Source organism: Myotis nattereri, assembly GCF_964212035.1.
Source record: "Myotis nattereri genome assembly, chromosome: 6".
Taxonomy (NCBI): Eukaryota; Metazoa; Chordata; class Mammalia; order Chiroptera; family Vespertilionidae; genus Myotis; species Myotis nattereri.
In genome coordinates, this window is record NC_138081.1 from 6112337 (window position 1) to 6135688 (window position 23352).

A 23352-nucleotide genomic window follows, 5' to 3' on the forward strand; every position below is an offset into this window, starting at 1 on the left:
TCTTAGTCCTTTTAGTAGCTCAGTTGTCAGAGTTTGAATGTAGCTTGGACTGATTTAAATCCTAGCACATACTGTGATGTTCTAAGTCCTCCAAGTCTGTACATGCCCACAAAGTTCTTCCATATCTTTGTCCTAAAATTGTTTCTTATAAATTTGCAGCCAGGGGAGTTCTTCATTCCGATCACTTTAACTGGGTGGCTAGTACTTGACATGGGTCTGTGACAACTCGGGAGAAAAATGTAAGAGCAAATAAAGGGACCGGGGACAGAGAGGTTGCTAAGGAGGAATAAACCAGGATTCTGAGGGCCGTTTTTCAGCAACACTCCACTTTCAGATCTTCACTGGGATAGAAAGCGCTGGGCCCCTTCATGTTCCATCTAGATTCCAACCAGCTCCCCTCCCAGCAGCTAGTTCATACACTTCAAGGACGGGAATAGAACTCAGGTAGTGTTTTGGTTTATTTTAGTGTTGTCACAGTGACAGGAACCCCCAGAACAGGAACCTACTTCTTGCCGTCCTCTCTTCCTGGGACTCGGAGCCTCTAGGTCTTTCTTCTCCCCCTTTTAGGCCTTCCCTTGGCATGCTACAACATGGGTGCTGCATTCATGGAAAGGGTGGTTATACACAGGTATCCAGTGTCATTACCAGGTCCCACAGGGCGGGAGCTCTTGGCTGTCTGACAAACCAGTGGCACTTCACTGCCCCAGGGTAGCTGGCCACCTTTCTGGGTTTCTTCCCAATGCAATAGAACTGCCACCATTCAGCATGGCTACCCGCATCTGGTGTGGTCACCAAGAGTTCTGTGAGCCATGAGAGCTTCCTTCTCAGAACAGTGCCCGGGCAATCTTGCGTCCTGTGGCCTTGATCCTGGGAAAGGAACCCCCTCCTCCCTCACTTGGGGGAGTTCCTGAGGCAGAGGGGCCGCTGGCAAGACCAGGTGTAGCAGTAGAGGACCTTCGCCGCTGCCGCAGGAGGAAGTCGTGTGAAGCTCTGTCCATAGCATAGAAGACGTTGGCCGAGGGTGGGATGGTCAGCTCTGTAGGTTCAGAGAGGAGGTGTCAAGCTCAAACACAGCTGTTCCCCCAGTAACCACCTGGATGTAGAGCATTCCCACTGATGGGCACCACTCCCCCGCGTCTCCTCTGACCTCGCTCCCCCGGTAGCAGCTGCACTAGCTCATACTCCGAAGCCACTGCAGAATCACGATTGTTTTTCTTAAGGACACGACTGATGATACTTGGAGCCTTGTCCTGGCTTGTCACCTGGCAGGACAGGAAACCAAGAGCAATAAATTGGCCAGAATGACCTCTGCTTCCCATCCTTCCAACCCCAGCCACCAAAAAAGGTTACCTGTGTCCAATACATTTTTTTTTTGAGAGAGAGTGGAAGGGAGGGGGAAAGGGAGAGACATCGATGTGACAGAAGACACATTGATTAGTTGCCTCCTGCACGTGCCCCAACTGGGGCTGGGGATCGAATCTGCAACCCAGGTACGTGCCCTTTATCAGGAATCGAACCCCTGACCCTTTGGTGCGAAGACCAATGCTCTAACCCAGTGGTTCCCAACCTGGGTCATACACCCCACAGGGGGGCAATTCGAGAATGAGTTATCAACAGTGACTTTTTTGCATTTCTTATGGTTCTAGGGGCCTCATATACAGTATATAAATACATATTGTGACATATTTATGCACTTCAGTTCTCTATTATGTTTTGAAACTGCCATGTTTTCATATCACTTCATATCTTTTAAGTTTCTTAGTGATTTCTTCCTCAGTACTTCAGCTATCCTTTCGTTCTTTTATTTTTCTCTTTCATGGATGCCATATTCTTTGGAAGCTTGTTTAGACCAAGTTAATGGCCTTTTAGGCTTCCTCCACGTGACTAGGAGCTCCCTTTTAGAATAGGAATTGTATGTCACGGGGGAGGGGGCATCAGGATTTAGAGATGCGTAGGTGGGGTCTGGCCAAAAAAAGGTTGGGAACCACTGCTGTAACCACAGCCACTCCAGTACTTCAGCGTGAACAGGGAAATCCAATGTGGTGGCCCTCTGTCCTCCACAGCGTGAACAGGGAAACCCAATGTGGTGGCCCTCTGTCCTCCACAGGCCAACTCACGTGCCCAGTGAGATAGGGCTGCTCCCCGGTGGGGAAAACTGCTGTTTGTTCTAAAAATCTAATAGGCCACCAAACGTTCAGATGCTGCAGCTAACAAGGCTTTAAAATAAAACGGTCACAATTAGAACTACAATCATCCTCCCATTTGGGTTCAAACCTAAGACTATGATCCCACAAAGCACCATCCTCACCCCCACCTCCCAGCCCACGGCCCCTCACCAAGATGCTCTTGTAGACACTGCCATCTTCCCCCAGCTCCATCTGGACTCGGATGATTCGACAATCGGAAGCCCCTGGCCCAGAGCCCCCTCCCCCGGATGCAGGCCCCCTGGAGGCCCCTTCTGCACCCCCACTGAGTGGGGTACCACAGGAAGCTGAACGGCGGTGACCTCGAGAAGGCCTAGGAGAGGATGCTGGGGGGGACAGGTGGCTGGGGCCAGCTGGACTCTGTAGGGATGGAGTGCTTTCCAGGGCGGAGTCCAGAGATGACACAGATGGCCACTTCATGTGCTGGGGGCAAACAACATGAGGGACTGGTGTGAGGCAGGGAGATCAAGGAAGAAACATTCACGAGAGTCAGGGTCAGTGCTGAGGTCAGAGGTCAGGCGCAAAGCTCACCTGGGCCAGGCGGGTCAACAGAGGAGCAGGGTTTCCAGGCACCTCATCTCCCCCAACATTGGGCCGGTCCCAGGAGACAAGCGGGGTAGGACCCCCAACAGAGCCAAGAACCCTGGAGTGGCAGGAGGTTGGGAGGGTCAGAGGAAGAAGGCCAGTCCCCAAGAGACTCCCCCCAGCCACGACCCCCTCACTCTGTCCACTGCGAGATGACCAGCGTGGGCCGAAGCACTCGAGGGGCAGGAGGGTCACCAGTACCAGGTGGCTCCACCTCACAGGACACTCGATGGCTGGGGAGAGGGACAATGGGCAGAGGTCAGGATGTGACACATGATCCCCATACCCTGCCTGAGCCCTGAAGTCCCAACCTCACCCAGCAAGTCACCTCTGGGCCTCTGTCAGTGGCCGGAGCCCCCGTAACCACTGCTGGATGTCGGGGTCGGGTCGGAGGTCATAGCCACGACATTCATTCTGGAGCCGCCGCAGCTCAGAAAGGACAGCAAACTCCTAGGAAGGGACCCTCAGATTGTAGGAGCCAAAACTCAGGGGTCCCGACTTCCCCTCCTTCCTTCTCCCCTTCCTGGGACGTGGCGAGGGATATCTAGCACCCAGCCCAAGCACCCCTCACCTTCCTCCGCTTGTCAAAATTGATGTATCCATTCTGCAAGAGCAAGGGGGTGGGGTGAGAGTCCCACCCTGTCAGAGACCACGCCCCTCCCAAACACAGGCACCTCTGGCCGCCCCCCACCTCTCTGACCCCCCCATCTGTCATTCCCTAAGCACCCTTCCTTACCCTCTAAATTGAGTATCTCAGGTTAGAAACTTTCCACTTTACAGAAGAGAAAATTAGGGCTCAGAGAGGATTAGGAACTTGCCCGAAGTTCCAGTATTCAATCATTTAACAAAGTCCGAGTCTGCTTAAATTCCAGGAATGTTCTCAGCACTGGCCAAGGATTAAGTCATTTAACTTTCACAACAGATGTAGACACTGTCACTAGTTTCCCATTTGCAGGTCACTCGGGCACAACAAGGCAGCGCAGCTCATCAAAGCAACAGAACCAGAACCCTGGCGCTTGGGCCCGAGCCCTGGTGCGGCCTCAGCGCTCATGCCTGAGCACCTTCCTGGAGGGAGGTCTGTCTGACCCTGAACCCCTGGTTCTAGATCCCACTGAACACACCACTGACCTCAAGCTCATCCTTGGAGGCTGCATCCAGCATCACCAGGTCCTTCAAGAAGGTGCCAAGGTATGGGACCACACCCTGTGGCAGAGGTCAGTCAGGCACCCTTGCCACTGACCCGAGGGCTCCTGCCCTTGCACTTCCCCACGCCATGCCTCAGAGGACAAAGTGAATTGTCCTCACCCCGCTGTGCCTTTTCCCACCCCTCTGACTGCACCCCCCGACACACACACACACACTCCTTCCTCCTTCACAACCACCCCAGCACTCACCCCACCCCGGGAGCCAGACTTCAGGGCCTTCCTGGAATTTGGCTCCAGAGAGGGCTGCCCTTTCACCTCCTGGGGGTGACAGAAAGGGGAAATGAGGGTGGGGGAGGCGCAGGGGTGGCTAGGAAGGCCAGGGAACAGGGCCTCACCCGCAGGAGCAGCTCCCGGCTCTGGGAATAATTATCCTCCTCGGAGAAAATCTGGCAGAGGCTGGAGAAGACCCTGAGGCTGTCCCTGGGGGAAGGAGGGCAGCAGGTTGAGGACCAGCGGCTTAGCACCCGCTCCCAGCACTCAGCCCAGCCCAGTGCCCCATCCTCCCCACCTGGCTGCTTCCCCCCAGGCTGCCCGGAGCCTGTGGACGGGGCTGGACTGCAGGGCCGACACCACAGCATAAACTGAAGAGAAGTTTCGGAGCAGACGGCACTCCTGTGGGTCACAGAGGGAGGCCACAGCTGTGGGATCTCTCTCCACACCATGGTCCCCAACAGGGCCAATCTCCTCTCTCACCTCTGCCACACGTATCCACTTCTCCAGAAGCCGGGCCCTCTGGGGCGGACGGAGTGGCCGTATGGTCACCTCCCCAGGGTCCTCTCCAGTCGAGATAGCCCCCAGGACAGAGCTGACCACTGCCCCCGCCACCTTGTTGAACTGTGTGACAGTAGCTCGCACAGATGGGCAGAGGTGGGAATGTCCCGGCCGGTCTCTGTGACCCCACAGGCCCCCCAGGCACTGAGAGGGAACGAGATTGAGAAACAGCTCCTGTGGGGAAGAGGTCAGAGGTTACAGTTCATAATCAAGAGAGCCAGCCTTCCAATATTAGGGGTGTGAGGATCTCAGGTGGCCAAGGGACCCAAAGGGTAACAACCAAGGGGAAACGGGGAAGGTCAAAACCGGGTGGACAGAGGAGGTTGGGAAGGGTTGGAAGCAAGGAAAGGATCTGGAGTCGGGGAAAGGTTAGTAAGGGGCATGGGCATGGGGGTCACAGGTCAGGGTCTCACCGCATCTAGCAGGGTCAGCTGTTCGGCCAAGTGGTCAGCGAGGAACACCAGGACATCCGTGGGGTCAGCAGGGGGATCGCCGGGGAGGGCCAGGGGCTTAGGAAGGTCGGGGGCCTGGGGGTCCACCCGGGACCTGAGGTTGCGGATGAGGTCAGCGCTGCCCCCCCCAACACCCTCCCCTGCTGCATACCCTGTCCGAAGCAAGAAGCTCTCAAGCCGGTCAAGCTGACCCTTGACCTCAGAGCCAAAATCCTCAGGGTGAGAGGCCAGCCAGGTTGACAGCACAGAGATGGCTACCCTGGGAGAAGGGGGATCAGCCAGGGGTCAGATGCCAAGCTGCAGCTTGGGCAGAGGGGACTTTGAGGCTAAGAACTAGGGGTCACTCACCCTTTTGTCCTCTCTAGTTCATCAGCAGGATGAGATTCAAGGGCTTCCAGCCTGGGGAAAGGAAGAGATCCCGTCTCTATTTTTTCCCAAACCCCCAGTGGCTTTGACTGTTTTGTAGGATATTCTGCTTTAGAAAGTCCAACACCCCTATGACCCTTGGTCCCTTACGACCCTGACCTGTCAGCCATGAGCCCTAGCAGAGCAGGCGTGGAGGTGAAGGCCCGGTGGGTGGCCAGGAGGGTTGCTGTGAAGGTCACATCAGCCCCTGATGTCCGGACATCCAGCAGGTGTCTGACCAGAGCCTCCAGGGTGCCGGCTCGGAGCCTTCGGGAGGAGCGCGGGGGAGGTGTGGGGGCCTGGGGGAGACAGGGCCGTCAGTGCCGGTCTTCAGCTGCCCGAGGTTTCTGGGGGAAGCCCCGGGCCCAGGCGGTAACCAGGCTCACTGTACTAAGATTCAGAGAGGGCAAAAGATTGACCAGCCACACAGCAGAGTCCGGGCCCAGACCAACCTAGCACTCTGGCCAGACAGTTGGCCCTTCGGGGGGGAATGGGCCAGAGGTGAGAAGCCAGTTATCATCTCACCAAGGGATCAAGAGGCCGGTACTGGCGGCTTGTGACAGTAAAGGTGGCTCCATCCTCCTCCTCATCCCGGACAGACACGGGGGCCTGCGGGAGTAAGGAAGGGAGGTCAGACCGCCCTCCTCACCCTCTGCCCCCAGCCCTCACCCCGCCCTACGCCTCCCTCTGACCCCTCACCTGTGAGGGCGGGGGATAGTACCATCGAGTGCGAGGGGTTGGGGGGGCCGGTGACCCCAGGTCTCCCCCACTGGGGCCCAGACAGCCCCACCCAAACCGCCTCAGGGCCGGTGGAGTCGAGGGGTTTGCGGTGGGGGAGCAGGTGGAGTGCAGGAACCCTGATCCTGGAGACCACCGTAGCCCCTTCCCCCCAGAGCTGAGCCCAGCCCAGCAGAGAAGCGGGGTGCAAAGCGCAGGAGGGGAACTGAGAGCCAGAAAGCCAGAGACCTTGAGACGCTGAGGCCTCAGTCACAGGCACAGCCGCGCGCTCCGCCCTCCCCCGAGGACCTGGCCGAGCCCGAAGTTAGTCTCTCCCCTCAGCCCCCTTCCCCCTGGTCCCTGGAGACCCCCCCAACGTGGCGGCTCTCATCCCAGTACAGGAAGGAGAAGGGGAAGTGGGGATGATGGGGGGCGGGGGGGCGGTAGACTCGAGTCACGTGGCTACAGCCCCTCCCCCAACCGATCCCGAAAAACCAGCCCTGCCAGTCACTGCCCTGGCCCAGCCCCGGACCCTGAGTCCAGAGCCTCCGGGCCCCGAGTCCAACGTCTGGCCCCTCGGGACGCCCCCACCCGCTCCCAGGCACCACTCCGCCCCGGGGGAGGGCAGGCGGCTCCCCGGCTCAGCCCGGGACCGTCCCTCCAAGTTCCAAAAACCTGGGTTTCCCGCCTCCACCCGGCGCCAGGCGGAGAGGGGGAGGGGTCACGAAATCGAAGGGCTCCCTCCCCAATCCCAGCGTCCAGGAGCGGTTACCATGGAAACAAACCCCTCCCTGCCAAACACACCCGGAGGGAGCCGGGGACCCAAACTCGGCGCCCAGAGAGGCCGACACGCCGGCCGAGGCGGAGGCCGGGGCCCGCGGGACGGACAGCCAGGCCTCCCGGCGGGACCAGGGCCGGTTCCTGCGGGCGGGCCCGCGTCCGGCCACGGAGAACCCCAGACGCCGGGCTCCGCGCAGGCCGCGGGCGGAGCGGAAATCACCGAGGCCGGGAGGGGAAACTCCGGGCAGAGGCGGCGAGAGGCCGGGGGAGCCTCGGTAGCCCCCACTCCCACCGCCCGCACCTCACCTCGTCCTCCTCCTCCTCCTCGTCCTCCTGCCCCTCGCCCGCGCCCCGGCCACTGGGGCCCCCCCCCTCTTCGGGGTCTCGGCTCCGGAAGCTGCTCAGCACCACTCCCCCGGGGGGGCTCGTGTCCCACAGCAGCCGCAGGGGCCGCGGGAGCATGGCCGAGGCGTCAGCAGGGTCGGGCCATGGGGGCGCCTGGGGAGACAGGAGCGGCGGCGGTCAGCGGGCGGCGGGAGCGGCCGGGCCGGACGCGCCGGGGGTGAGGGGTCACAGGGCGGAACAGGCCGGGTCGCCGGGGGCCCTGGCTCTGACCTGCTCGGGCGGGTGGGGACAGCGCGGGTCCGGGCCGCAGTTCCCGTCGGTCTCCGGTCCCCGGGCGCGTCCCCTCCCGCCCTTTCCGCACCCCCTGTCCCCCGCCGGCTCCCGCCCTCCCGCCCTTTCCGCTCTCCCCTACGCCCGCCCGCTCCGAGCGCAGGAGCCAAAAAGGGAAGGAAGTGAGGACAGGAGCCAGGGCCGCGGGCGAGGGGAGCGCTGGGTGCCGGGGGCTGGGACCGGGAACCCGGCCCGTCCGCGGCCCCGCGCCCCCTCCCCAGCCCCGGCCCGGAACTCTGGGGCCGCGTCGCCCTCACAGGTGGGGTGGCTTCCCGCCTCCAGCCCGGGGCCCAGGAGCAGGACAGATTCCCGCGGGGCGCGTCAGGCGGCGGGACCGTTACTCCACCCCGCGGGACCGCACTCCCCGCCCGCCCACGCGGGCAGCGGCCGGAGTCCACTCCGGGGTTTTCCGAGAGCCCGCGGGGCGGAGCCGGAAGCCGTCCCTCCGCTGCCAGGGGCGCGCGGCGCTTCCGGCGGGCGGGCTGGCGGCCGGGACCTCCGCCTTGGCCGTGGGGAGCCTGCCGCGCGGGGCGCCGGACCCCAGGGGTTCCGCAGGGGGTGGGGCGCCGTGGGGAGGCCGCAGTCACTGGACCGGACACAGGTGGTGAGGGAACAGCTTTATTCCACACGATCAGACCCAAGCCCTGCCGCCGCCGCCGCCTGCGGCCGGGGGTTCGGCTCAGCGCGCTTCCCAATATTTAGGGCGGAAGGAACACTCATGTGCCGAGCGCCCTCCAGTGGGCGCCGGGCGCCGGGCCAAGGAGGACACAGCAGCGGGCAGGAGCGGAGCTCGGGCGCGGACAGACCACGGATGCTGACCCACGGCCGTGGAGACGGCACCTGGGGAAGGCGGGTCTCCGGGGAGGGCCAGGCGGACTGGTCCGGGTTCGCAGGGGAAGCGGGGGTGGACCCGCCAGAGGGAGCCGAGCTCCGAGACCGAGGGGGTGGATAGGACAGGGACAGGAACAGTCCAACAGCACAGGTCAAGCGCGGGCCTGTCCCAGAGGTCCCCGAGGCAACACAGGACGTACGAAGTTAAAACTACTTTCATCATAATGCTACGATGTGATTTGCCGTTTCTAACTCTTTCTTTCAAAATTGTACTGTGGAGCCCAGGCCGGTTGCTCAGTGGTTAGAGCATTGGCCCGAGGACTGAAGGACCGCAGGTTCCACCCGGGTCAGGGGCCCAGTACCTCTGTTGGAGGGTGGTCAGGCCCTGGTAGGTGGGGGTGGGGGTCGGGGTCGGTGCAGGAGTCAACCAGTGATGTTCTCTGCCTCTACCCCTCCCTTCTACTCTAAAATTTTAATCAATGGGAAAAAACATTCTCTGGTGAGGATTAAGAAAATAAAAAGTACTGTGGAGTTTCCCAAAAACTACATGATGTGTATTTTACATCACCTTCAAACCTAATGGAATGTGCTTGTGTATTATTCTGGGTTTGGTGTTGTTTTTAAATATGGAACGCTTCACGAATTTGCTTGTCATCCTTGCTCAGGGGCCATGCAGATCTTCTCTGTATCGTTCCAATTTTAGTATATGTGCTGCTGAAGCAAGCACTGTATTCTTCTGTTTTAAACTTTCCTCAGTTTTTAAAAATATTTTTTTTATTGATTTCAGAGAAGGAGAAAGAGATAAACATAAATGATGAGAGAGTCATTGATCGGCTGCCTCCTGCACGCCCCACAGTGGAGATCGAGCCCACAACCGGGGCATGTGCTCTGACCAGGAATGGAACCATGACCTCCAGGTTCATAGGTTGAAGCTCAACCACTGAGCCACACCAGCCGGGCTAAACTTGCCTGTTTTAAGTTCTATTATGATAAATGTCTGTAGTTTGTAACCCACATAAGCAAAAGCTCTTTAGAGTCCTTGATAATTTTTAAGAGGCCCTGAGAATAAAAATTGTGAGAAACCACTGCCCTAGCACTCTAAGAAGGTGAATGCCATGGATCTGTGTCTGTGAAAAAAAAACAAAAACACACCAAAAAAAACAACAACTTTCCAGCCACTCAGTGGAGAGATTGAAAGCAGGAGCAGGTGACAGGTGATGGTGGCTTCCCCAGATGGTGAGTGCCCTCACTGTGATTTCTGGAAAAGAAGTAAAATGAGGTGAGGAATTCAGGGTTTTAGAAATCCAGGTGAGGTGCTCATGCATGTCTCACCCAGAGATAAAGAAACCATCATGGCAGAGGGGGGAGGAAAATGGAGCTAAATTCCGTCTCCTGCCTGGCAGACACTGTGCCAACTGCTTGCACGCATCTTCCAGAGGAGATGCACGCTCTCCTCTGACCCTCCCAACAGCCCCTGAAGGTCCGCTGTCCACTGCAGTAGCCACCACCACCACGTGTCTATTGAGCGTTTGAAACATGGTGAGCCTGCATTGTGATTTGCTGACAAGTGTTTAAAATAAACACATGTTTTTGAAGACTTAGGACAGTAAAAAACACTAGAATTTCTTAAACTGATTACATGTTGTAATAATACTTTGGATATACCAGATGGAATAAAGTACATTATTAATTTTACCTGTTTCTTTTTCTGGATGAAAAATATGGAAAGTAGCCTCACAGGGTGATCTGATCATGAATTCCTAACTGGGCAGGTCATGGTGGGTAGTCACACCGCAGGCATATAACTTCTTCAGTAAATGGCTGATCTTTGCCTTGAGCCAGCCCTGTCCTTGCTTTTGTGCATCTAGGTCAACACACCTTTGAAATAGTAACCACCGTCTAGAAGCACATAAGTTCCCTTCACTATCCTGTAATCCGATCCCACCTTGCTTTCCCCCACCTTCATGGAATCTTCCTTATGTTCCCTCCTTAATTCCAAATGCATAAAAGCTGCTGCACACTGTCATTTTGAGGAGTATTTGAGACCTTGCTTCTGGACAATTATCAGTTTGGTTCAAATGAACTCTACAGCTCTGGTTGGGTAGCTCAGTTGGTTAGAGCATCATCCTGATATGCCAAAGTTACCGGCTCAATTTCTGGTCAAGACACATACAAGAATCAACCAATGAATGCTTAAATAAGTAGAACAACAAATCGTTTCTCTCCCTTCATCTCTACATCCAAATTTTTAAGAAATTAGTTTTAAGATTTAAAAAAAATTCTCTACAGGTTTGAACATTTTTTATGTCAACACTTTTTTTTTAAGATTTTTTAAAAAATATATTTTATTGATTTTTTACAGAGAGGAAGGGAGAGGGAGAGGGAAAAAGAGTTAGAAACATTGATGAGAGAAACATCGATCAGCTGCCTCCTACACACTCTCCACTGGGGATGTACCCGCAACCCAGGTACATGCCCTTGACCAGAACTGAACCTGGGACCCTTCAGTCCACAGGCCGATGTTCTATCCACTGAGCCAAACCGGTTAGGGCATGTCAACACCTTTTAATATGACTACTAGATTATTTAAGTTTACATGTGGCTTGCATTGTATTTCTATTCGACAGCATTGCCTAAATTATTTTTTTTATCCCTACACCCAAGGAAACTGAGATAACTGAGATGCTGTTTAAGTAGCCTGTTCAAGATGGCAGGATTTCACCCAGGTCTGTGTGAATTCCAAGGCCAGGTTCTGCCCACCATGCCAGCAGCCTCCCTCCGTGGGTGAGGAGTTGGGGGAAGGGAATGGAATGAGAAGGGAAAAATTAGGCAAAGGTGGAGCGCTCTTACCTTCTCCTTTGACTTCTCAGAAGTAGACAGGTAGACAGCTGTGGAGAGATGGAAAAGAAATGGGATGACGGAGAGGTAAGGATAGGTGTGCGGCTTCTGGGAGTAAGCAGGGAATGACTTCCCGGGTGGCTCACACTCACCTGCCCAGCACAGCACCTTGAGGAGCCCTAGGAGTAGGAAGGCGGACAGGAAGAGGCCTATGCCATCCTCCAGGGAGGGTCCAGAGCGACCTGGCAGGAGGGACGAGAGTGAGCTCCAAGCATCTTCCCAGCACCCCACCCTCTCAATCCCCTTGGCTCTTACCTGCCACCTCCAAAGTGACTTCAGCGCTGCGCCCCAAGGGGGGCAGGCTGGGGTGGTGGACGCGGCAGGCATAGCGGGCCCCGTGCTGAGCGGAGGTGACGGGGGCCGGCTGCATGAACCCCGAGAGGCTGACGGAGCCATCCGAGTGGTGGTGCAGGGCTGAGAGCCACTGATGGCCCTTGGCCTCCTGAATGCTGCCGTCTGGGCCCCGGAGTTCCCACTCCACCTCCAGGCCCGCAGCGGGGTAGAAGTGGGACACAAGGCAGAGCAGTTCTGGGGGTGCCTCCCCAGGGGCAGCCCATACAAGAGGTGCTGGTGTCAGGGACACTTTGGGGGGCTCTGGGATGAGAGTAGGAAGAGAGCATGGAGTGAATCAATCTACACTGTCCTCCCTCAGAAACCCTGTTTGCTCTCTGGCTTCCCTAAATCTAAGGGGGGACACTTCTCCCAGGATGGTGATCCCTGTTTCCTGATGTGTCCCCTGACTTCTCATGTCAAAGCCCCGGTTCTCAGGGATCCCTATTCCCTCAGATTTTGGAACCTCCACTCCAAAGCCCCTCAGATTCCCAGGGACCCTCCACCCATTGCCTTTCTGACTCCCAATGACCTCAATATATTTCCCCCCAATCACTCTGCATCCTCTTCTCCACTGTCCCTCCCCCTATCAGGGTGTCCCCCCAAGTCCCAGTGCCCACCCTCTCTCTACCCATGGGGACCCCAACTCACTCTGCACAGCAAGCTCCAGAGTGACCTGCCCTTGCAGGTATGACAGGTGTACGGTGGCCATATAGGCGCCCTCCTGGCGGGGCTGCACTGCAGGTAGCCTGAGAGTTCCATTTCCAGTCCAGGGACCCCATGGCTCGTTATCATCCCAAGCGGCAAATGCCACTGCCCCATCTCGGGCAGCTGGCGTTTGCCCATCTAGCCCAGGAGTTGCAGCCAGGAGCAGGTGCCCCTTACCCTGGTGCTGGTGTCGCCACTCCAGCCCAAAGGGAGGGGGACCTGGGGCCAGAGATGCAGTGGCCTCTGGGGTGGGGGGCATGTAGGCAAAGCTCAAGTCCAGCAGAGCATCCTGTCCCAGTCGGATTCGAGTGGTAGGCGTGTGGGTGACGACAGTCAGCACGGCTGGGTAGGATGGGGAGAGGAGTGCGATGGAGAGGCATGAGGGAAAGGAGGGAAAAACAGAGAAATGGAGTTACAGGGATGACTCAACTCCAACTTACCCATCCCTCAGAAGACACCTCCTTTTCTGAGACTCACCATCTCCCCGCCCTCCCTGCAAATCGCCTTTGCTCTGGGACCGGGTGGGACCCAGTGTGGCTGAAGGAGAGCCGAGAGGTCTAGAGAGGAATAGGGCAGGGCGTAAGGACAGCCCCTGCAGGCTGCTCTGAGCACAGCCCACTTGAGGGGGTTGCGGGGGCCGGGGGGGGGGGGGGGGCAGCGGGATCCGAGTGCACTTCTGACAGCCTGAGTCAGTCCAGTCTCCATGGACCACCCATAAAGACCCACAGGCCTTGCTAGGTAAAGACAGTGATGAATAAGGAATCATGACTTGATTCTATGGTGCTACACAGAGTGCTTGCTGACTGGAAGGTTCTGGTCTGGCCTAGACCTGAACACAGACCGCTATGCTCTACTGAAGCAGCTGTCCTGATTAAGTACCTAGGGCAGTGATGGCGAACCTATGACACGCGTGTCAGAGGTGACACGCGAACTCTTTTTTTTGGTTGATTTTTCTTTGTTAAATGGCATTTAAATATATAAAATAAATATCAAAAATATAAGTCTTTGTTTTACTATGGTTGCAAATATCAAAAAATTTCTATATGTGACACGGCACCAGAGTTAAGTTAGGGTTTTTCAAAATGCTGACACACCGAGCTCAAAAGGTTCGCCATCACTGGCCTAGAGCCTGGCTGCCCAGTTAAGCCCAACTCTGAAGCTATCTGTGTGGCCTCGGGCTGGTTACGTCCCTTTTCCATGGCTCTGCTTCCTAATCTCCTAAATAAAGGTAATGATGATGATGCTAGTACCTATTTCATGGGGTTTGTACAGAGGCTTAAATTATTTAATCCCCTTGCTACCCATATTTACTCATTTCCTGATTCTGGACAACAAAGACAACCATATATGAAAGGCAGCACAGTGCCTGGAACACAGCAAGTCTACAGCGTTTGCTGTGATTACCCTCAACCACCTGCCAGACTCGACAGGGCCCAAAGCGGCATCTCTGCCACATTCCACCCCACCCCCACCCCCGCTCCAGTGCCCATCTTCCCTGCCTTAATGAATGATTGACATTTGGTGTCACAAGATTCCTTCCTCAGTCATTCAACTAATATTTATTGAGCAGCTAGGATAGAGGACAGACTGGTGAACAAGATGGGCAGCCCCTGCCCTCAAACTGCTTACAGGTTAACACGGGAGACAGATGAGCAAATTGCCAAATCTAACATGCTATCTGCTGTCCCCACCAGGCCCTAGTTTAATCCCCCAAATAGATCTCATATCTATGCCTAACTCAAGCTCTCATCAACATGCATTTGGACAATTACAATAGCCTCCTTTCTGGCCTCTCTATCCTCAGTCTTGCCTTCAATTCAACCCCTGCACTGTAGCCACAAGTCACTTGCTTGTTCAAAAGTCCCAGCTACCTTGGAAACCAACAACTAAAGGCACGGGCTGGAGCTAGATGGTCCCGGTTCAGTTTCTAGCCCTGCTTAGAAGTTGTGTGTAAGTTACCTAATTGCTCTGTCTCAGACTTCTTCTGTTACTGGGGGTAACATCAGTCTGTAGTTCCTATGGCTGCTGGGAAGAGTAAGTGACCTTATGTCTATGAAGTGCTTAGAACAGGGCCTGACATATAGAAAATGCTTGATAAATGTTAGCTGTTACTATTTCCATTACTATCATGAACTGGGTATCTAGGGAAAATTAGCTAATCTATATTTTCCTCATTAGTTCAATGATCTGATCCTTGCCTACCTTTTGTAAGAATCAAGTGAAATAACAGGCTCTTGGGAAAAATGGTGCTCGTGCACACACACCCCCCCTTCTGATGGTTTGCTATCACCTATGAAGCCCAGCTTTCAGAGTAATTCAACCCCAACCTACCTTTCCAGGCTTCTCTTGCACCCTAAGAACCAACCACATAGAATCCCTTTAGAAACTCTAATCATTGGGGATTTTTTTTGCTTTGGTCATAAGGATCCTTCCATTTCCAAGGTCCCGCCCCATTTCCTCCCAAACGTCTAAATAACTCCAAGTCCCTCAGGCCAGTTTCACTGCTACTTCCTCCCAAAAATGTCTGGGGCCTCCAGGTAGAAGTAGTATTTTTTTCTCTTGTGATTATCTGTATGTGGTTTTCAATTCTAGTTTCTGAGGCTTACAAGGTTAAACTTCTCTAACCTCATGGCATTGTTTTTGTTCAACAGAATACAAAAAGTAGACCATGTCACTTAGTTTATCAAAATCCAGAAGCATACTTTTGAACTGTTAAAAACAACCTACAGGATCAGTAACAAAACCTGTCCTGACCTGGCTAGAGTGTAGTCCCCATATGCTAAGGCTGCAGGTTCGATTCCCAGTCAAGACACATACAAGAGTCAACCAATGAGTACATGAATAAGTGGAACAAAATCAATGTTTCTCTCTCCCTCCCTTCCTCTTTCTCTCTAAAATCAATAAAAATGAAATAAAAGAAATAACAAAACTTAGAGGTTTCAGTTTAACCCTTAATCTAACAGTGCTCTTTGCTAAGGGTTATCCTATATAATAAAAGCCGGAATGACTGGTTGCTATGATACACACTGACCACCAGGGGGAAGACGCTCAATGCAGGAGCTGCCCCATGGTGGTCAGTGCGCTCCTACAGGGGGAGTGCTGTTCAGCCAGAAGCTGGGCTCATGGCTGGTGAGAGCCTCTCCTGCCTCCGCTGCAGGTGGGTGGTAAGGAGCGAGGGGTCCCAGACTGCGAGAGCCCCAGACTGTGAGAAGGATGTCTGACTGCCGGCTTAGGCGGACATCCCCCAAGGAGTCCTGAACTGTGAGAGGGTGCAGGCCAGGCTGAGGGAATCCCCCCCCCCCCCCGGCCCCCCAGTGCATGAATCTTGTGCACCAGGCCTCTACTTTAAGCAATATTAGCCCTGCAGCACACAAACTAATATCTGTAACAATACAAGTGTAAATATAGCAGGGCCAGAACAGTAAGAAAATTTCTATTTTTGCAGCTTGTATAGGTTTTTGCTTTTCTGAATTTTTTCTTTCATCTTTTTCTTGCTTTTCTGTTTTATAAAAAGTAAATGGTAACAACTATTATAAAGTACTTGAGGCCTGGTGCATGGATTTGTGCACCCATGGGGTCCCTCAGCCTGGCCTGTGCCCTCTCACAATCCGGGACCCCTTGGGGGATGTTAGACTGCCGGTTTCAGCCTGATCCTCGGGGGCTGGGCCTTAACTGGCAGTCCGCCATCCCCTGAGGGATGTAGTAGTGCTTGAAGTGGCAGGTGGCTGGGGAGGAGCCTAGGCCAGGCACCACGCTACTCCCTCTCACCCTGGCCCCACTGAGCCTGCCGCTGTGCTCTGTAGCGCGTTGCCATGGAGGTGGGAGAGGCTCATGCCACAGTAGCTGTGCTGACCAGCGGTTAGCCCAGCGTCTGGTGCCCATAAGTCAGCTGAGCAGGCTCCCGCTGTGGGAGTGTACTGACCACCAGGGGGAAGCTCCTGCTTTGAGCGTCTGCCCCTTGGTGGTCAGTGCACATCATAGTAACCGGTAAAACAGTTCAGTTGCTTAGGCTTTTATATATATACTAGAGGCCCAGTGCACGAATTCGTGCACCAGTGGGGTCCCTTGGCCTAGCCTGTAGGATCGGGCTGAAACTGGCACTCCAGCATCCCCCGAGCGGTACTGGATTGCGAGAGGGTGCAGGCCAGGCCGAGGAACCCCACCGGTGCACAATCAGGGTTGGGGAGGGACACAGGAGGTTGGCCAGCCGGGGAGAGACCACAGGAGAGCTCCAGGGCATGTCCGGCCCATCTTGCTCAGTCCTGATCAGCTGGACCCCAGCAGCAAGCTAACTTACTGGTCGGAGCATCTGCCCCCTGGTGGTCAGTGCACGTCATAGTGAGCAGTTGAGCGTCCTTAACACATCATTAGCATATTACACTTCGATTGGTTGAACAGCCAACCAGACACTTGCATATTAGGCTTTTATTATATAGGATAGAATAGATTACTGAAAAAAACTTAAATCCAAATCTAATTAAGCCTCTAGATCTAACTACCAATTTTATAGTAAATATGGAGAAAAAGGAACAAGGGAAAATCACCCAATGAGTAAACAATTGGCCAAATATTGAATGTGGGAAATTCTATAGAACAAAGGACAAACCAATAGCATTTAAAACTGGGTGAGGGGAGGCAAATTTAAAAGAGATTTAACAGACGAAACTGTAGCCCTGGCTGGGTCACTCAGTTGGTTAGAACGCTGTCTGGTACACCAAAAGGTGCTGGTTGGGGGGAGGGTTCAATTCCCAGTCAGGGCATATACCCAGGTTGTGGGTTCAATCCCCCATCGGCATGTACATGAAGCAACTGATTGATGTTTCTCACATCGATGTTTCTCTCTCTCCCCCTTCCTTTTTCTAGAATCAATGAAAAACATATCCTCCAGTGAGGATTTAATAAAAGAGAGACAAAACTATTATGGACTGAATGTCTGTGGTCTCCCTCCTCCCCAAATTTGTATATTAAAGTTTTGACCTGAAATACGACTATATTTGGAGATGGGAGCTATGAGGAGGTGAGAAAGTTTAATTAGCTCATAAATGTAGAGCCCAGTCTGATAGAGCTGGTGTCCTTGTGAAGGAACAGAACAGAACTGATAGTAAAAGAACAGAACGGAACTGATAGCTGTGTCCCTAACTCCTCCCCCAGGAAAGCCACAGAATGTATCAGTTACTCAGCCTGCCCTTATCTCAGCCAATGGGAAAGCAAGGGAAACTAGCCCCCGGCCCTCACTCAACCAACCGGAATCAACCAAGTGCCTCCACCCCTCTCCCCAAGCCCTATAAATTCTTTGTTCTCTTGGGACTCGGGGCTCTCTCTCGCATCCAGTCATGGAGGCGGAGGGGGACCAAGCCCGGGCTTGAATAAATGACTCTATGCTTTTGCATCGGACTCGGCTCCCTAGTGGTCTGTCTTGGGGGATCTTGAAATCTGGGCATAACACTTGTAAGAAGAGAAATACCGGAGATGTCTCTCTCCTCCTGTGATGACACAGCCATAAGGGCCAGCTCTCACCAGACACCAACCTTGCTAGCACCTTGATCTTTGACTCCTAGCCTCTAGAACTGTGAGAAAATAAATTCCTGCAGTTTCAGCCACTGGTCTATGATATTTTGTTATGGCAGCCAGAGCCGATACAGCCACCAAATATAACATATGGACCTGCTTTTTATTCTGATTTGAGCAAACAAACAAACCCGTAAAATAACATCATTGAAACAAGCGGGAAAATTTTAGTATGGGCTAGGAATTAAATGTTATTAAAGAATTATTGTTTGTTTTGTTAGGTATGATAATGGTATTGTGGTGTTTCTTAAAATATTATTTCATTGATTTGAGAGGAAGGGATAGGGACAGAGAGTTAGAAATACTGATGAGAAACACCAATGGGTTACCTCACCACCCCCAACAGATCAAGCCTGAAACTCGGGCATGTTCCCCCACCGGGAATCGAACTGGCAACTTCACCTGAACTAACTAAGCCACATCAGTGGCTGGGCTGTGGTTTGTTTTTGTGGGATGTTTTTGTGTGTGTGTGTGTGTGTGGTTTTTAAATATATATACATATATATATATATATATATATTATTTCAGAGAGGAAGGGAGAGGGAGAGACAGAAACATCCATGATGGGAATCACTGATGGGCTGCCTCCGCCCCCTCCACACGCCCCATAGGGATAGAGCCCACGAGAAAACCCGGGTATGTGCCCTGACTTGGGAATTTAACTGTGACTTCCTGGTTCATAGGTCAATGCTCAACCACTGAGCCACGCCAGTCAGGCTGTGGTTTGTTTTTTAAAGTCCTTACTTAATAACTATGCTTTCTCTACTCAGTCGTAAAAAAAGAAGGAAATTTTACCTTTGGCAATAGCATGGGTATGTAGGGCGCAGCTATAGAGTTAAGTCTTGGACTGACCTGTTGGCAAAGCCACAAACAAGTCACAGCTTAGAGGGCACAGTCCTCTTAGCATAATTAGGCTTGACCTTATCACACTCCCTAGATCTTATCTGGGAAGCTAATGGGATGAGGGAGGTGCAGCAAGTGCTGCCAAAACAAGTGAAGCTCAAAGAACACTGTAACTATGGTGACCACTACCTTGTTTACCTCTAGCTATAAAATAAAGGCTCAACTTGCCTCTGGATCTCTCTCTGTGGCCTCAGCCAGGCACAGGAAGATCCACCTAGACCAGCCATGGGCAAACTACGGCCGGATCCAGCCGGCCTGTTGGAAATGAATAAAACTATTGAAAAAAAAGACCGTACCCTTTTATGTAATGATGTTTACTTTGAATTTATATTAGTTCACACAAACACTCCATCCATGCTTTTGTTCCGGCCCTCCGGTCCAGTTTAAGAACCCATTGTGGCCCTTGAGTCAAAAAGTTTGCCCACCCCTGACCTAGACCCAGCTTATTCTCTCTGTCTGTCATTTCTTCATCCTTCACCACCCTCACGCAGGCTTTCGAACCCTTGGCTGAGCTGGCTTGGCACATGGGTAGACCTGGACAGCATTATGCTAAGTGAAATAAGCCAGTTAGAGAAAGACAAGTACCATATGATTTCACTTATATATGGAATCTAATGAACAAAATGAACTAACAAGCAAAATAGAGACAAACGCATAGATAGCAGGCTGACAGCTGGGGTGGGAGTGGGTTTCTGGCGGGTGTGGAGGGATTGAGCAAAGAGGAAGAGAAAAAATTCATGGGGGGAAAAAGATACTTTCTGAATTACTTATGAGTAAAATATAATGCCTGGGATCTTCTTTAAAACACTTCAAAAAGAGAGAAGAATGCTCAGCTGGTGTGGCTCAGTGGTTGAATGTCAACCCAGGAACCAAGAGGTCGTGGGTTCGATTCCTGATCAAGGCACATGCCCAGGGTGGGGTATGTGGGGTGTGCAGGAGGCAGCCAATCAATGATGTTTCTCTCTCATCAATGTTTCTATCTCTCTATCCCTCTCCTTTCCTCTCTCTCTCAAAATCAATTTTTTTAAAAAAGAGAGAAAAGTAGGTGGGAGGATAGGTTCTGATAAAATGTATTATCTGTACAAATAGCTGATGGGTATATAGGGGTTCATTATACCATTCTCTGTACTGTTGTGTATCTTTGAGATTTTTTCTAACAGTATTTTAGAAGAATGATGAGACTTAAGTATCATACAATGTATGCTAATAAAGTATATTTGTCAACAAACATTTTAAAGTATTTGATAACATGTATAAATGTAATTAGCAAAATTATCAATTATCTCTGACTCCAGTGGGAAGATTCCATGCCCTCCCCTCCTCACACACACACCCCCAGTTTGCTGGCTCCCTGGCTCCCCCTGGTGGTGGTGCTGCTGGTGGTGGTGTGACAAATCTGCCAAGAACCTTCTTGAGAACAGAATCTACATATCGCTTTTGTAACCCTTATGGGGCCATCCCAGAGATTCTAATTTAATCTGCCTGGAGTAGGACTCAGTATATTTTATCTTTTTAAATATTGATGAGAGAGAGAGAGAGAGAGAGAGAGAGAGAGAGAGAGAGAGAGAGAGAGAGAGAGATTGAGATTGGCTGCCTCCTGCACACCACACACTGGGCATGTGCCCTGATCAGGAATCTGTTGCCTCTCATACTCTCCTAAAGCACCAGGGGAATTGAATTCCCAACCTAGGTATGTACCCTGACTGGGAATTGAACCCGCCACCTGCTGGTGCACTGGAGGAACTGAGCCACACAGGCCAGGGGGTGGTTACAGTACTTTTCAGAAACTCCCAAGAGGATTCTTATTTGCAGCCTGTAGGAACTACTGGGCCCTAAATTTGTTCTTGGTGCTAATAAATATTTATAGAATCAGTGAATAAATTAACAAAGGGGCTCCCTTGATAGTCACAACAACGGGAAGGCAGATGGGAAACAGCGTACACATTTTACCGCTGAAAAAACAGGCTGAGAGAAAAGGGCATCCCCGCCCCATTCCAGTGAAACCAGTAGCTCTGGGAGATACTCCTTCACACTGGCGAGAGCCATGGTGCCCAGAGGTGGGTGTGGGGAGCAAGAATGGAGTTGTGCTGAGTCCATTTCCCTGGTCCTGTGGGTGATTCTCTCTCAAGAAGGCTGGTGGTGGGGAAGAGGCTCTGGGGAGGGAAGGTGCAGGCCTAGGTTGGGGTTGACCTGATGCTCGGGGTGTATTTTTTACATAAAATCGCACAAAACTGAGGGAAGCCTAGGACTTGACTCCTATCCTCCCCACTCCGCTGCAAGCCTGTGGAGCTCCGATATATCCCCGTCAGACCTTCCCTCTTCTTCTTTTTTTAAAATATATTTTATTGATTTTTTACAGAGAGGAAGAGAGAGGGACACAGAGCCAGAAACATCGATGAGAGAGAAACATCGATCAGCTGTCTCCTGTACACTCCCTACCGGGGATGTGCCCGCAACCAAGGTACATGCCCTTGACTGGAATCGAACCTGAGACCCTTGAGTCCGCAGGCCCACGCTCTATCCCCTGAGCCAAACCGGTCATGGCGACCTTCCCTCTTCTTGCTTTACCCTCCCCCTCCATCTCCGAGCCCTAGCGAAGTGGTGGACCTCTGGGCCTCACCCTGAGCTGGCCGATGCACGCAATGGGAACCGTCTGGTTCCCGCTGTCCCTGCACCCACTCGAGCACACCGTCTGGCGACTACAGAGCCTGCGCATCCCCAGGTGCCACAGGGAAGGGGCTGTCAGAAAGGCCAACGCGCTTGAGCGCAAGAGCCCTCACTTCGCTGATGGCCGCAGCACCGGATGTGGACACGGGTGGGGCTGGAGGCTGGTTTTTGACACAGTGTGAACCCCGCAAAGGTGGGGGTGCCTAGCGAGACAGAGATCTGGGAGGGAAGTTTCTGCTCCGAGGCCCTGGAAATCACGTGGCCTTACAACTGTCTCAAGGCCGGGTGCCTGGAAACCCCGTCTCTCTCCAAAGCCCCGCCCCAAACCTCAGGGGTTTTTGTGTGAGTTTTGGGCTGGAAGACACCGCGGCGATAGTTTCCTTTCAGCCGACCCCACTCGCTTTACAGATAAGGAAACGCTCCTATTGGGGAAATGACTCGCGCAGGTCTACACAGCAGTCGCAGGCTGATGCGACCCTTAGAAGCCACCCATGTGGCCCGCTTCCCCGCCCCGGCTACCTGTTGCCATGGTGATGACTGCAGGCTCCGGCTGCGGCTCGGACTGCGGTCGCAGGAGGCTGGAGAGGCTGACGACCGGGCTGGACATGCTGACCATGAACCAAGTCCCGTCCAGGGCCCGCGGGCAGCTGTGCTCCGGGGCCAGGCCCCTGACCCACTTGGCCGGGGCGGGGAGCGGGACGTAGCGGCTCATCTCGCAGTGCGGTGCGGGGGCGCTGGCGGGGTACCGCCTGAAGGCCGACTGCAGGGCGCCCGCGGGGTCTGCAAAGGCGGGGAGGGCAGAGGGGTCACCGCTGGGCAAGGGCTGGGGAGGGCAGTGTCCAGGGAACTTCAAATGCACCAACTACCCGGCAGGGAGAGATCCGCAGTAACCAGACTCATTCACAGAGGAGGAGCCGAGCTCGAGGTCGCGCGAGCGGAGGCGGGAGGTGGAGGCGAGTCCGGGAAGACTCACCGAGCACTCGGAAGTAGAGCTGGGGGTCCAGGTCCGGCCGGGGCGGCGGTGCCTCCGGGCCCTGGCGCAGCAGCAGCGCAGCCGGTTTCTTGGCCAGGCGGCCCCCGCCCGCGTCCTCCACGAGCCAGCACTCGATCACGGCCGGTCCCGCCGAGACCGCGCTCGCCCAGCCTGGGTAAGAGGGGCGCGCTGAGGGGCGGCTCAGGAGGCAGGTGCCCCGATCTCTAGGGACTTGTAGGGGCGCGCGGCGGGGTCACCTCCCTTCGCTCCCCCCGCCCTCCCCGTTCGGTTCCAGGGCAAAGAGGCGCGGGGCTCGCTCACCCAAAGCCACAGCGAGGAGTAGGGACAGGGGCTTCATGGCGCCGCGATCTCTTCAGCCCCAAGCCTCCAGTTCTCCTTTCACTTTCTCTTTCTTCCAACTGCCAGCGGGAGGGCAGAGGAAATCCCCGCCAGGGGCGGGCGCGGGCGCGTGGGCGGCAGGTGCATCTTCACGCGAGGGGAGGACGCCGGACGTCCGCTCCAGTGCTGGTCCGGGGTTCGCTGCCCCGCCCCGCCCCGCTCCACCCCCATCCCCGGGCCGCCGCACCTCTGAGCCCGAGCCCAGCCCAACCCTAGGCTCCTCCTCCCGCCTCCTCCCCGCGGAATCCACTTCCTCGAGAACCATTACCCCGCCTTCCCCT

General features: G+C 54.2%; 2 protein-coding genes across 3 annotated transcripts; both read right to left on the reverse strand.

Annotated features, from left to right (window-relative positions):
* Nucleotides 1–440: 440 nt before the first annotated feature.
* RGL2 (ral guanine nucleotide dissociation stimulator like 2) lies at nucleotides 441–7831 on the reverse strand. 2 transcript variants are annotated; one of them, XM_081093902.1, is made up of 18 exons: nucleotides 7735–7831; nucleotides 7426–7617; nucleotides 6148–6231; nucleotides 5743–5921; nucleotides 5566–5616; nucleotides 5179–5476; nucleotides 4688–4939; nucleotides 4503–4606; nucleotides 4330–4414; nucleotides 4184–4252; nucleotides 3918–3992; nucleotides 3361–3393; nucleotides 3118–3239; nucleotides 2927–3022; nucleotides 2736–2847; nucleotides 2337–2627; nucleotides 1148–1262; nucleotides 441–1036 (listed from the first exon to the last, which is right to left on the reverse strand). In XM_081093902.1, the coding sequence occupies exons 2-18, from the start codon at nucleotides 7579–7581 to the stop codon at nucleotides 825–827; spliced, it is 2334 nt and encodes a 777-aa protein (XP_080950028.1). In that variant the 5' UTR covers nucleotides 7582–7617; nucleotides 7735–7831; the 3' UTR covers nucleotides 441–824. The 2 variants fall into 2 exon arrangements, with proteins under 2 accessions (XP_080950028.1, XP_080950029.1); XM_081093903.1 differs by lacking the exons at nucleotides 7426–7617; nucleotides 7735–7831 and adding an exon at nucleotides 6322–7035.
* Nucleotides 7832–8397: 566 nt separating this feature from the next.
* TAPBP (TAP binding protein) lies at nucleotides 8398–23229 on the reverse strand. The gene is made up of 8 exons (XM_081093989.1): nucleotides 22994–23229; nucleotides 22673–22843; nucleotides 22219–22479; nucleotides 12505–12903; nucleotides 11779–12117; nucleotides 11616–11705; nucleotides 11476–11513; nucleotides 8398–9883 (listed from the first exon to the last, which is right to left on the reverse strand). The coding sequence occupies exons 1-8, from the start codon at nucleotides 23028–23030 to the stop codon at nucleotides 9872–9874; spliced, it is 1347 nt and encodes a 448-aa protein (XP_080950115.1). The 5' UTR covers nucleotides 23031–23229; the 3' UTR covers nucleotides 8398–9871.
* Between the last annotated feature and the right edge of the window lie 123 nt (nucleotides 23230–23352).

Bases quoted from the DNA above. Each gene is read 5' to 3' on its own strand.
- RGL2 (XM_081093902.1), bottom strand. From the start codon at position 7,581: ATGCTCCCGCGGCCCCTGCGGCTGCTGTGGGACACGAGCCCCCCCGGG. The intron at 5,922-6,147 runs GTGAGATGATAA...TGTCTCCCCCAG, and splicing joins ACCGGCCTCTTGATCCCTTG to GCCCCCACACCTCCCCCGCG. The intron at 3,993-4,183 runs GTGAGTGCTGGG...CCTCTGCCACAG, and splicing joins AGTCTGGCTCCCGGGGTGGG to GGTGTGGTCCCATACCTTGG.
- TAPBP (XM_081093989.1), bottom strand. From the start codon at position 23,030: ATGAAGCCCCTGTCCCTACTCCTCGCTGTGGCTTTGG. The intron at 12,118-12,504 runs GTGAGTTGGGGT...CTCTCATCCCAG, and splicing joins TCTGGAGCTTGCTGTGCAGA to AGCCCCCCAAAGTGTCCCTG. The intron at 11,706-11,778 runs GTAAGAGCCAAG...CCCTCCTGCCAG, and splicing joins AGTCACTTTGGAGGTGGCAG to GTCGCTCTGGACCCTCCCTG.